This window comes from Fopius arisanus, unplaced genomic scaffold (genome assembly GCF_000806365.1).
Source record: "Fopius arisanus strain USDA-PBARC FA_bdor unplaced genomic scaffold, ASM80636v1 scaffold00036, whole genome shotgun sequence".
Lineage (NCBI taxonomy): Eukaryota > Metazoa > Arthropoda > Insecta > Hymenoptera > Braconidae > Fopius > Fopius arisanus.
In genome coordinates, this window is record NW_011887775.1 from 713136 (window position 1) to 728134 (window position 14999).

At 39.9% G+C, this 14999-nt stretch overlaps 2 protein-coding genes across 4 annotated transcripts in view; one reads left to right on the forward strand and one right to left on the reverse strand.

Moving 5' to 3' along the window:
- LOC105266133 (uncharacterized) overlaps positions 1 to 13288 on the reverse strand; it is a 72260-nt gene extending 58972 nt beyond the window's left edge. The window contains exon 1 of the mRNA XM_011304061.1: positions 12759 to 13288. Coding sequence (XP_011302363.1) covers positions 12759 to 12888 — 130 coding nt within the window. The 5' untranslated portion in view covers positions 12889 to 13288. The remainder of the gene's footprint in view (positions 1 to 12758) is intronic.
- Hr39 (Nuclear hormone receptor FTZ-F1 beta) overlaps positions 1 to 14999 on the forward strand; it is a 151875-nt gene that overhangs the window by 122222 nt on the left and 14654 nt on the right. The window lies entirely within an intron of this gene.

A 14999-nucleotide genomic window follows, 5' to 3' on the forward strand; every position in this document is an offset into this window, starting at 1 on the left:
TGTAAAAATGACGGAATAACTTGTCAAAATAGCAATGAGTCATCTGGTGAGTAATTTTTACTGAACAGTTTTCGTTGAGTTCAATCTCTGTTCCAACTCATATTTTTTATTGAACTTCACTTCTTCGATATTTTTCATTTTTTTCTGATAATTCGCGTTGGACTTTTCTCACCGCCCGGTAGAATACGATACGAACACGATGTGTCATGATTTTTAACTCAATCCTCAGTAGATTCTGACGCTGTCATGGTGTCAATAAATATTTGACCCAAAGACCGAGAAAGAATTCGATAAAAAAAATTAATGTATCAACCTACAATGGGTTATTCGCAGTCTTTTAGTAAATATTATATATAATCTAATTAATTTGACTCTTCTACTCTTCTAGAATAAAATTCTAATGTTCCCTTCAAAAAGAATTCGATTACCCCGAAAGAAAAAAAACAGAATTGAATTTATTTAAATGTTAAAATTAGTAGTGAGCTCAAGTGCGCACTGGCTAGAATGAGCATCAACCTGTCGTCTCCGGATTCGATCGTGCGCCGATTCTAAATCACCCTCGTCATTGTAATGTGGCAATCTGAAGGTTATCCGATTGTCCACATGTACAATAGCAACAACCGAGCCCCTTTGGCTGCATAGGAAGTCCATGAGATCACTCTCAACTCGCAATTAGTCAGATCAATTTATTGATTACCCTACACCAAAGTTGTCTACCAATTTAACCAAGAATCTGTGAATGGATCCAGCAATACAGACTCCACTGAAGAATCAAGATCGGTATGAAATTCCACCGCGGATTAAATTCAAATATTACGTAAAACCGGTCTTGAACGAGATGACACCAGACAACGGGACGACCCAATCACTCACACTATTAATATTTCATTTATCCTAATATAAATATTTTTTAATACAACCGCCTCTGCAATAAAATCATGACGATCGATCAATTAAACATCAATCGATGTGGAAAATTCATTTGAATTGCGCCTTGAATTAGCATTGCAAATTCGTTTTGGTAGTTATAAGAAGACGTAAGAAATTCTCCAAGGATTTTTATCACCTTCCAGCAATCACTCGGTACTTGACAAATTGACAAATGATCTTGGGGCCTTGAAGATTTTCAAAACTCCCCAGTGTTTTCTCACCGTCGGTTTATTACGCTTCTCGCAGTAACCCACCGCTGAAATAACGTTAATAAACATGTTCTAGGCGGTGCACAACCCATAAGTATCATCCCGAGTGTACTCTGTACTGCACACTGAGACCAAGTAGATTTATCCACCATCGCCGGCTACAAATCAAAGAACAAAGTAACGTCGCCTCCTCCTCCGTCTCTTCCGCATTGCTGTTAAAAAATAGTAATTGCGGAAAAATATGCTGATCAAAGCAGCGAGTGAAAATAACATTAACCAACGAGAATCGATTATACGATTTCCACTGAATTGAATAAGAGTAAAAAAAAAAACATTGCCAATTGGATATATCTCGGTATATATCTATGATCTCGATTTCTTGCTGTGCGCATGCAATTCCAGAGTCTCTTCGTTAGTTAATTACACCGACCGACGATCTACTCTCGCGTGAGAAACGATTTTTGTTTTTTATTTTTATTTTTTTTTATTAAAATCCCTCTCCAATGGTCTCTCCTTCCACCTCTTCAGCTTCTTCCACTTCTTCCACTCCTTCCACTTCTTCCACCTCTTTCACCTCTTCCACCCCTTTGGTAATTTTTACCGCCTATCGATCGCTGCACGAGATCTTTCAATGAAGCTCGCCTATGGGCCATAAATTATCCTATCCGTGAGAATGTCGGGAGAGAAATACAAACATCATCTGAGCCTCAAATTTATCGCTCAAACCTTGAGCCAGGGGTTTTTTTATCCGAATGATTTTCCAAGGATTAATCCCCCGGATAATTCGAAATAGATTGCAGAGTGGGCGACTAAGAATCAGCGGATTGATAAATAACCTTGCGATACGTGAGAATATCGGGAGCTCGTGGTCTGGTATTTTGCCCAGACTATTCGACAGACGGCAATAGTCAGATTACGTATCTATAGTTGGATTATGTACCGTCAAACTGGTGGGATTTGAGTAGGCGGTCATTCATGACTCTCAACCACTTTCCACCTGACCGACATGAGCACTCAAATAAATGGATAAAATCCACTAATAAAACCAACAACTCTGATTAAATAGCGATAATAATCCGTAATTTCGGGCAGATGGTTTACCGGAAATGGCAAATGATAATGATTCTATCAAGATAGTGGGATGCACGTGTCCCTCCGTGAAAGTTAAAACCAACAAATATATGATTCAGCCAACATCAATTACCACGAGTGATGTAAACCCATGAATTTTTCAACGAGTGAAAATATTATCGTTGATCTATTTTTCAATGTCTAATTTGGAGTAATTGTCCAGTAATTTTTCACAGCAATCATCCGTCATTTTGAATGAATGCCAACCTCTAATGATGTCGCAACAGTCAACTATGTAAACGACTGAATCCTCTTGCAGACACTGAAGAGTTAACATTTGTGTTGTTTGGTTGGCGGATATGGGCGCCACTTCCTGCTAACATGCTGGTTATCCACGGTGAGAGGAGCGGCAGTCTTTTCATGTTCCCCCGTTGATTCTTCCTCGCATTGTATTTCAATGGTCATTCTGTATCTACCCCTTAGAAGCAACTGAACAGAACGGCTAAACCTCTTCCGCGTCCCATTGTCAGCGGAGGTAAATGCACCAATGACAATCTCATTGAACGTCAATGCTCATCTCACCGCAATCTTGTTAATTCAGATAAAATCTGAAATAACATTTATACAATGGAATCCATCGACGAATCATCATCATCAAAAACACTCGATCCACCAATTACCGTTAAATTCCCAATTACCAATTACAAATTACCAAAGGCACTAGCCTCATTTTCATCCGCACGACTCGATAATTTTCCACCTGCATCCACCCACCCCGCGGTCAATTATTTTTGGACTATTTCCCAGACAATAATTCCCTCAAAAAAGACGATGAATAAATGCAGCTGTTGAGTTGATCGTTAAAGTCGTATCGTGCCTCTTTGATTTTTTCTCATTTTTATCTCGATGCGTTACCATTAGCCCTCGCTGGGGTGATAAATCTGAAGTAACGAGCTACCATGTATCCGTCTGGGTATCCCCCGTGGACGATTCCCGATGGACAGGCATATTGGAATTATCGGGATCCATGAAACATGCATAAGACGTGGAGAGAGACTCCGAGACAGGTGATACGAGGTCTCCATACCCTGGAGTTCATCCCCACTGATCGCAGTACCTCTCATGTACCACCGAGGGTCAACAAGTGACAAGAGGGTTAAGACACATGGGTCATGACTCACGTCACTCAAATACTGCCAGCTATACGTAATTGATACCGGTTATCCTCATTGTCATAAACAAGAATTTGCCCCGAGTCACAACAAATCCTCGGGTTTTCCCATTAACGAGGAAATATTATTATTGCTAATTGTATTTTCAGCTGGTCAATGCATTCCTGTTCCTCGAAAGTCCTGAATTATTGCATTACCGGTGTCAATGTCGAGGGTACATGCAAGAGCCACCTTGAAGTATGTCAATGTCATGGACACCTCAGGTTCGGAGGGTTCCTCACAGCAGTGCAAAAACCAGTTTTCAATCGCGTCCAGCTAGAGAGATTCAATGCCCTCGAATAATATTGATGACCGGATCTATTATTTAGTCTATGTATTATATATTATTATATATTATATTTCAGAATAGTGGAGCATCATTCATCCTTTGGATTTATTTATCGGATGTAAAAATTCATTCCAGCTGTGAATTTTTTTATCGGTTTACCGCACCGTGGAGTAATGACTCTTTTGAGAATTGAATATAAAGAGGATTCATACACGCACTGTGGCTACGCTCAAGTTATGCACTTCCTTCTACTCTCACTCGACGACTTGACTGAACAAATATTCATTTCCAGGTGAACGTTTGGGTCAGCAAAACTCGTCCGCGATGAAAGTGCGATGAGAGTAAAGCTGAAGTCCCAACTGAGTTATGTACATCCCGGAGGCGGTCGTGGGTGCCTCTCGATGCACTTTCCCCCAGGTACTAATATAAATACATCCCATCGAGGATTCTCTAAGCGAAACACATCTTATCTTAAGAGGAAGCATCCCTTTTCGATTTCACTTGGAGGAAAGTCTCGGTTGGGGTCAGAGGTGTTTGTGATATTACAACGAGAGCCGGAGTATGTATTATCCCATTATGTACCCAAAGCTTTTTGTTAAATATGACATTTATATGATTGTTGGAGGTTAAATGAGGTGGCAGGTAAATTCATCTCACGATTATTTCTCCCGCATAAAACTTATCCTCGTAATCGATCATATTTCATCCGATTTTTCTTTCACAATTCCGCCATTTGCATTTTTGGGTAATTTGATCCATATTTTTGTTCGTAAAAAAAATTGTAGCTCCTTGGACATGACGATGAAAATATTAATTTTAAAATTGTATTGATTATCGATGAATTATTGTCTGAGTTGGAATAAGTTAGTAATATTTTGGAACGAATTTGCCTATGTAATTTAAATGAGGAAGCAAAATGTTATCACGGTAAGCCAAGACTTCCTGGCATGCGACACCCACACGACCAGGGCCACACATCGTTATAAAAATTCAAGTACAAGAGGCTAAAGCAGAATCGATAGATTCCCGGATGGACTCCCATCGACTCTCATCGACTCCCACCAACACCGGCCATTATCGATAGAAAAATAGCAATAGAATAACCCAAAAAAGGGTAAAATGCAAGTGAAGATGGCAGAAGGGCTCGAAGAAAAACGCTTAAGCGAAAATTCCTGTTACCTCGGTAGAACACGAGAGGTCTGAGCTGCCCATGAGGCCCAATGTAATTCCACGAACCTCTGAGAAACAACGTAACACGTAGCATAGTAACCGGAGTATACACGAGCACCAGAGATCTCCCTGATTCAGTAATAGTTGAAGTAAAAAGGGGAAAGAGAAAAGAGTAACATCCCAAGATAGGTAAGAGGCCACTGGCTTCCCACTCGTGGCCCTCTACGTCTACTTCAGCATACCTTTTTACTCCTCAACGTTGGCGGACAGCTGGAGAAAATAAGAAGAAGATAAAAAGAGTTTGCAAGACCTGCGCTACCCTGGAAGCCATCCAGCATTACTCACAATCAGTGATATATTTTTCTTCAAACCACCAGTCAATGCTCTCACAACTTCAAAAATCACAACGTGAGATGTTAATAATTCTCTTGGGGAGTCCAGGGTGCTGAGCATTTACGATCAAATCCAGTGAATTACGACGCCATTAACAGCTTTTTTTTTTCAATTCATTTTTATCCATGAAAATATCAAGTACCTCGTGTGGCAACTGTGCGTGGGTGTAATACCCCTGTACAAAGTGCATTTGATGAACACCTGGTGACCGGTACCACTAGATTCTGCTAATTTAGCTAACTCAAGGTGCAAATAATATAAACTCCACTATCTTGGGTTACTCCTTGCCTATTCAGCTTCAACATTCGTCTTCGTTTTTTTTTTTTTAAATTCTCAGCGCATTTTCCCAAAGGGCGTAAATCCCGTCCTCGATTTCTTGGCGGTTGAATTCCAATGTTCTCTCGCTCTTGTTGCTGGAGGATGTTGTACCCGAGGTGGGAGAATAGGAGAAGAAAACGCGTAGCCAAGTAGTTGCCTGTGAGATCCTGATTTAGTGCCGGTGTGTGTTAAAGATAGGAAACAGGTCTCTAAGGGACATTTTTACCAACTTTTTCTCTCTTTCTCATCTTTATATTCTCTTCCACTTCGGAGTGAAGACGAGGAGACGTACACTGAATATAAGAGGAGATTCTCATGTTACAGAAAAGGGTGAGGAAGAGGTACAATGAACCTTCGAGACGTCTGATATACGATATGGCATGATGCTCGGGTTTATCGAGTGATTTTCACTCTCTCAATGGAAATTCAATGATCAAGTGAAACAACCGAGGAAGTTGTCCTCCAGGTTAACATTGTCCCCACAATTTCCTGCTTCTACCCCCCAGCCAATTACATCGCTCACCAATCAGCTAAAATCACCAGCTCGGATACCATTTTCGTATTTTTTTTTTGATGATGAATTTACGTCCTGACTTCAACCACCGAGAGCAATCAGCCACTCGGAACGCCCACATAAACAAACTGAAGATTTTAATACTGTTAGAAGAGACGAACTGACGTAAACTACCTGAACCAATTTTAATCATTAAACCTAGACTCCAGCACGAAGCGCGTGTCCCCTCACCTCCTGGGAATAGATCCACCAGGATAGTCAGCCGTCGATTCTCTCGCTTTCAATAGCCCCATTGAACTTTAATTTTCCAATTACATCGATGCAGAAATCACGGTTATATCCAATCTCTCGAGATAGTATAACAATTCATCAGTTAATTTAAGATGAAGACATTCGGATTGTGTTGACTTTATCAGATTCAATTATCCGAGATTGAATTCTCATTAAATTTAAATATTCACTCGGATCTTTCGTAATCACGATATTCAAATGCTCCTCCAGGATCTCCAGCGTCAATCCGCCACTTGATTTTTATTTCTGCAATCTTACTCTGACCCTCTGGGTCAACATCATATGATGGCTCTTTTTTTTTTCTTTTAAAAACAGCAACATTCTGTAATCCTCTCGCTACATAATCCTGAATAAGTAATCTCCTAGGGAAAAGGGAGAATTGCGCGTGTCCCCAAACATGGATGAATCGAAGGCGTGTGGGATTATTCCATTCCACCGGCGTTTACCTCTCTGGACACGCATACACTGAATTATCTCCAGCGACAATCGCTCACACGGTAGACAAGGGTATATTATTATTTATCGAGTAGCGAAGACCTACATAGAGGATAAATAAAAAAATCTCATTCACTTCTTGCTGTGAGTCCTCACGTCTCCTCACAGTCTCGCCATTATTTTTTTTTTTTCACTTCATTTTCACGACGAGACGTTTGCGGAAAAAATATTTAATATCCGAACGTTGGCATTTGCATTAGAAAGCTGCGTGGTGCTTTTTTAAGCAGAATATCCAGCGTGACTGGTGCTTTATGAGCATCGTCGAGGAACTGTTCTCCCTGGCCCCTACATCATTCGTCAGTGAGTCCTGGCAGGTTTAGAAATTCGTGGCTCTTGAGTTATCTCGAAAATGTGTAGATGCTACTTGCACTTGAATCTCTGAGAATGAATGGTTCAACGCCACGATTAAGTGACAAGCTCTTGGGAGTTGGATGAAAAAAAAATCATCCAACTCTTTCCCCACCAAATCCGTTCTCATTTAATCAACATAATTCCCGTGCATTTGTGACCTTTTCGTTTGTCTCGATGACAACAGCTCTGACCGATGAAAAATTATGATTATTTTTTAGTGGCACCAGGTCAACGACTTTCTCCGGAATAGAAAGCCCTACCCTGACTCATCAACGAATCACGAATAATATGCGATATTACAAATGCTCAACAGCCGTGACTAATCGCAGAGATAATTTTTTTTTTCCTTTATTTGTATTAAAAAACTCTCGGTCAACGACAGATGTCACGTCATCGGAGTCATCCCGAGAATTTTCACTGATTCTTTTAAATGAATTTCTGCAAGTCGTTGCGTTCATTCGCGTATTTTTAAATTCCAAACACGAGCCTCTGGAGTACACTGGTTATGTCATGCACCATGCAAGTGGGCCACCAGCTGAACCACCTTCTCCATTATCTCGAAAACCGTCGAGTCTCATCATCATTTGTGATTTCTGTTCTCCAGATTACCAAGCCATTCACTCTCAAGGGCTTTTCTCCACCGGACAAATATATTCCAGAATTATGAGACCATCAATTGTCAAAAAAAATCACATCGTCACGTCCGTTCAAATAAAACACCAGACCATTGTCGTAATTCCGACAATAATTCACCAGATGTACGCAGTAACGATGTAGATAAATGATTTAATGATTCAAATGGATGAAGGTAAATTGATATAAATTCTATAAGCAGGTGTTACAACCCACCTAGTTAAATTTTTCATTTGGTTATTTATCTGAAACACAGATAGGCCGAGTATTCTCCACCTCGTGCTTTATCTCCACCCCTTTATTTGGTTACTGAGCCTCTTATCTTAGATGTACACGAGGGGGTAAAAAGGGGATAAAAAGTGGTGGTATGAGCGCACGTTCAACCGCGTGGCTATTACGGATACGGCGTTTCTTACAAGCATCTGAACAATATGATAGACATAACCCGTTGACCTCCAGCGTTAACGAGAGATTCGCCCCGTGAGATTCTATAATGCATACAAGCAAAAACTATCTCCCTTCAGCGCTCGGTATTATTGAAGATGGTGCACGCGCGCCTCACTTCAACCACATATACCTCATATTTCTTATTTTACCCCAGCTTGAGCCGATGTAATCGCTGGCGTTTGTGTCCAGTAAATTGGATCCGATCATCCAGCCACTCAGTGAATATTGGTGAATATTGGTGATTGTTAGACCCAATCTATCACCCTGATTCGCATTTATTGAGATTACCAGGGGGTCCTAACACCTGGATTTTTGATCCACTGGATCATTAATATTTCTTTTTCACAACAAGTTTCTTTATCACTATTGGAGAACAGGTGACTGTCCTGAGGACATGCACCACACAAGAGTAACGATGGTGACGATCAATCTTGGTAGCTTATGGGAGCTCAGGGCTGGTGGTTCAGTAGACAATCCAACCATGGAGATGGCTATCCCCCAGCCCTTCTCTAACATTCTTCGATGTACTATCCGGACCTCCTACTCACGTCTTAGCGTGCTCCAGATCCACTCGAGACGATTATACCCAGCATTGGAATTCGTCGGACGTTTACCTCGACTCATTTAAAAACTCTCAAATTAACTACCAGCACGACGCCAATAAAAGCAAAACCATTTGTTTCCCTTCACAACTGAGAAGAAAAAAAAAATCACTCAACTCGTCTTTAATTATCAACAGCGGATGGTAAAAAAAAGAAAAAAAATGGCCGAACAGTGATTTTCTTATGGAGAATGTTGAAGTCAGTGCCGAAGGAAAAAAAAAATATTTAGAGAAGCGCATGTACTTGTAGCTACCGTCCCAACACAGGAAAGGAGAAACTTTCTAATTAGGTGCGAGAGTGAATTGTAGTCTTTCAACCAACTTTAGCTGTTGTATCTAATCCACCTACACTACAACCACACCTACAGACAACAACAAACAATACTAATGCACGCATATGCGTTATTTACAACTACAGAGTTGGATTATTAGAAATAGTCTGGAGGAAACGTCATTTAGCTGGCATCCTCATTACAGAATCAGTCGTTACGCCTTGTGGGCTTTTAATAAAATGCAGAACTATATCCGTTAACAAGGGCAATACACCAGTGGCCAACACCTAATTAGAGTGAATAAATAAAAACTCCGATCTATAATTCAACTTTCAGATAGACTGATGCTGTTCCTAGAGATGGTGGACATGGTGGAAATGGTGGAGATGAATGACATCTGAGAAAAGAAGAAACGATTTATCGGTGCCTCTGGTTTGAGAGAAAAAAAATCCGTGACGTTTCAACGCAAGACGAAAAAAAAAACAAATGGACAGAAAATGCTGAGGGACACGCAAGGATTCTCTACTTGCTGTTCTCCTACTTGAGATTGTAAATAAAAATGAGAGATAAAAATATAGGGGATCGCATGCTTCTTGTGGCAGATGATAGCTGGAGAAACGATATACACTTGGGAATCCCTCTTGGTTAACGCACGACTGTCTCACCGTGGTCAGGGCACGGAATGCGAGCAAGAAGAGCCAACAACCATCAGCCCATAGGATTCAATGTCATGAGACACTCGAGATGTTTCTTCCATACACTATTTTAACATTTTTATACATGGGAAAACTAGTCTAGACCAGTTTTACTTCATTTCAAAAGGCTGTTTGATGGTGGGCATCAATGGTTGCCTGATACAAGAGGAAATGAGAATAATTCAAGGAATAATGCTCCTCTCCTGTTTTATGCAAGCTCTTAGTTTTTATTCAGGTGGCGGTTTCAATGCCGTCAATAATAGCGTCGTCAGACTAACTTCATTTCCGTTTTAGATTTATCTCGTTTAAGAGAATTTCAGTGCACCTTGCAGGTAGCATTGTTATTTTATGGTTAATAATGGTAACCAGATGAGTTGTTGCACGAGCCTGGAGGATGGAAGAGAAACAAGTCACACCTGTGCTACGCACCTGACGCAATAAGCAGACCGATAAACTCCCTATCTCACTGCATTCTCACTAGCAAAAATACACGAGAATTTCCTTTGACTAATTTTCCGATTATTTAATATCTCATTCACGTTTAAAATTCATCATTCCCTGGAACCACCAGATCAGGCATTTTTTTCTCGTTTTCTTATCGGCGAGGTGATTACCTCTGGTTTATGGTCATTATAAATTCGTTGGAACGGGAGAAAAATACGTGATTCGGTGGAAATAAAAATATAGCTGCTGTTAGTCATGGGAAATCACCTAGAGCTCTGAATTTCTCCGTAAGGCAATGTTTTTATTCGCAGATAAACTATGTTTGGGAGTGAAAGAAATAACATGCGGTGAGTATTCATTGGGGAAGATAATGGAAGATGTATCAACACCGAGGGACATAAGAGTAGCGAAGATAACAGTGGGGTAGAATGGTGGGAGCGTGTATAATACGGAGGAGGACCCCTTCGGCAACTTAATGTCCTTAAGTATAGCCGTCTGAAGAAATTAACTTGGAAGTTGAAAGGGAGAAGGGGCAGGGGGTGCAATCAACATTCCACTTGGCTCATAAATTTTCACGCTTGACTGGTGCAGAAAAAAAAAATGATGACGATCCAAAATAGTGAGGCACTGACAATAGACTCCCCTAATTGCCAAAACAATTTTTGTTTGCCAATGCTTTTTTACTCCTGATTTTCGTTAAATGCACCTATTGATCATCGCCGAGAGCCAAACCATAAATTTCCATTTGGGCAACGATAAAGACGTCAATTATATATTTTTTTTCCTCAGCTCTTAGTTCCTTCTCTCGAAATAAGAAATTCATAATAATACGGTTCAATGAATCATCATTTTCATGAGCCATAAAACTCGAATTTCATTCTGAGTCGTTAATTATTGTATCGAGGGAGGTGGGAGGGGGTGGGCTGTTTGACGTGAATTGAAATTTTTCTCCCACGGGCGTAAATTGATTTAGCATTGAGTTAAGGTATTGTTCTGAGCTAGGGACTATCCATATGCATGGAGATGATTTGTGGAACTGATCCGGGAACGTCTTACACGTTCCTGGGGACTACGTGGAATAGATGGAGCTTGAAAAACAATCCTTAACCGCCACTCTGGCGACAGTGAATTTTTTTTCTCACCAAGTGGCACTCAGGTTGAGCTTCATTCTAATGAAAATTGTTATTCTCATCGCGTGTTAGACTTTAATTTGCATTGTAAAGAATTGATTTGAATGTGTGTTTAGTATTTATAAAAGTATTAGTTGGCAAGTTAGCGATTGTTTTAGCACGTCAATAGAAAGTCTATTGCCCTCCCCTTCATGTGAATTTTGCAATGAGACCGACCACTTGCCATGTACACTGTTGAAAAATTAAACTTGAAATTTTCAGATGAAAAAACATTAAATTTTCAACATTCCATGTCATAAGAACCTATCCCATCGTTATCAGCTTGACTTTTTCCGCCTATCTTATACTCTCGGGCTCATAAATTAATCCCCAACCTAATTGTTACTCCCCTTTTCCCACGAACATGATCACTCCCATCATCACCATCTCGACATTGATGGGCAATCATTATCAATGCGAATTGCCTCAAGTAATTGCGAAAGCATCAGGTGTGGATGGGACTACTCACAGTACATAACATGTCAATTCATTATTATTTTCGCCTCGGTTCGCTCTAACCGACGGGTGAAATTTAATAAGTGCTTCCACTTCTTATCGTGTAAATACTCTTGAAATTTCTAAATACCACTCCCCATGCCTTGTGTCTCCAATTTATCGTACGATACCCTCCGACGAGGATGGATCATGCACCATTAATTTTTTCAAACAAAAATTTTCCCATCATGGAAATTGAAGATTAATTCAATGGGAGATAAAAAATTATTGAGAAATTTCGTTCATTCTGTTTAACACGGAGAAATGTGAAACTCGATGGTTTTGCTAGTTTCAACGGTAAAAATAGCAAAACTCAATTGAATAGTGTTTTTAAATCTCGGTGGAATAATGTTGCAAACGCAATATATAAGATACTTTCACGCGAGAGGGGAAGGCGCAGAGCAAAGGCCGCCATCGTGTACCTCTAATCCTTCCAATGCCTCCAATACCTTCAATACCTTCAATACTACCAATGTCTCAAATGCTAAGAGTGCCCTCATGTTTTCCCCAGCCCCCAACAAAGTTCAGACGTTCACTGACAATCTATTTTTTACACCAACTCAACTCTGCTAACCATTCACGATTTAGCGTTTACTCTGCCATTATAAAAAAACAGCCAGAGATTTTTTTTTTTACGATCCAGAGGTGGCTACATCCCTTCTCTCTAATAACCTTCAGTCACTCACAATAGTCCGGACTATTGCAGTGAGTCTAACTCAAAAATATGATTTAGAAAATTTTTTTCATTGTGGTGACTTACCTTTCTCGATCTGCTGGTCCTTTGATGCACCTTCCTCCCTCAGCTGACTCCTAGACGTCGTATCACCAATAACCAGTAGAAATACCGTTGCTCCAAGCACCACACGTCCTACCAGCATTTTGACACTCATAAATAACTCCCTACTCTAATTGCAGAAGAGAAAACACTAGCTCACTCAGGAGCTTCACTCTCTTTAACAATCCACAATTCGCTCATTACATTTTTAACTCCCAATTATTTTCGCGATTTGTCATTACACTCACTGACACATGTCCACGGGTATGAGTTTTTAATTGAAAACACCACGGGATATCGATAACTAGTTGTCTATTTACTTGATCATTTTGATATTGTTTTGGTGGATCACTCGGTGAATTTTTCGATAAGGCACTCGGTGAAGAACTTGTGGAACTTGAACACTCGTAAAGAGTGCATTTGATGATGTTTTCTCTGAACGTCAGTGCAGGGAGAAGGTAAATAGTCTTGTTTATCGAGTTGCTACTAGTGTTTTGAAGAAGTTGATGGTACACAGGCCCATGCCGCACTGGTATAGATCGTCAGGTGTTTTCCAGACCGCCACTGCCAACGGACTAAGCGACACCTGGCGTACCGTCACTCAACTTTATCGCATTTCAACTGTTTCCCGGCTTTCGACTTATTTATCGAGTCACGTGGGTCGGCATTTCATTCATAAGAATTATCCATACGGACTCGACAATGCACCCCCAATTGTCCAATTTAATTACAATATTTATGAAATACATCGTACGAATTACCGGAGACGGAATGATGGACACATTTTTTTTTATTTTCATTTGTCAGACACACCCTTTGCGCCTGACCAATTTTTAAAAATCAATTTTGAACGTGTTTTCTGGAATTTTTACCTTTTTTAGAACCCGGATTTATTATTATTATTATTCAATTAGCTTGTACGTGAGAATGAAATATGAATTTGATTTTTCAAGGCTGCCAATCAAAATGGCGGAATTGAAAATTCTGTCTCAAAAAATCTCAACCAAAAAATGTTACGAATAGCTAATAATATTTAAAAAAAACACAAATTACTTGGAATATCACGCGAACAAAGAAAAATAGAATAAATCCTCTCTTTTGGTATATAATTCTCAATTACCGATTTTTAAATATTTCAAATGACAAAATTACGTTACGACCGACGCCTCGATTCTCCCGATCGATTCTCCACATCACAGACCGAATGACAAATGAAATTCACAGAAATCCTCAGACAGTACTGATTATTGTACGCAAATACATCGATTTCTTAACGTACACTAAAGTAATCCCCAGCTCACTCAAGCAAATCACAGCCATCGACTACACTTAGGGATATTGCTTAAAAAATAATAGAGGGCAGCAATATTTTTTCTGTGCAGTACTTCTGCGCAGTAAACAATTCATATCATAATCCTTTCATTTGTAATATTTTTAAAGACAATGTAATGACATCGTAATATCTCGCCTCGTGAAATTGTTAGTATTGTTGTTAATTAACATATTTTATTGACTCCCGTGTCCACATCACCCCAAACTCCCCTAAATATTAACGTAATTGTCTTTCGATAAAAAGTGAAAGGACAACATTGGAAAGGAAATATGGACGAGAGGATCGAAATGGCGTGTCACTGTCGAGATATTGCAGAAATCGAGGGAGAGTCCCCAGGTGACTTCCTGCGTATAATACGCAGATCCCTTTCCATGGTACCTGTTGACGTAATAACTAAACGAAATCGTCGGAGGTGCTCTTGTAATTTAATTAATAGGAAAGCCTCTAGAGGTGCCGACGAGAGGATAAAAAATTGCAAGAAAAAAATACCGCCGACAATCCACGCGATGATTTAATTAATCCCTCCTTTATTTTAATTTCAATGGATGACTTTCTAGAGGATTAATCACACCCATTTATTTTACAATTGGGTATATGTTTTTTTTATTTATTTCATTTCGCCGGTGCGGTGACATCGGTCGCATTTTCGGACTACTTTCACACCCAACGAAAGTGACGTGGTATGAAAGTTTCAGTCAACATGGAGAAGCTTTTAATGTAAATAGACCTGTGAACCTAATCAATCACTTTTTAAGACACCACAAAAAAAAACAGGGATTCACTCATACGTTGGCGTTCTTTATGATTTTTTTTGCGCGCGAAAATTTCTCCTCTGAATATTGAGATAAGGCCTCCGGCAAAATTCTCTGCAATTCAAATCTCAATCTCCCTGT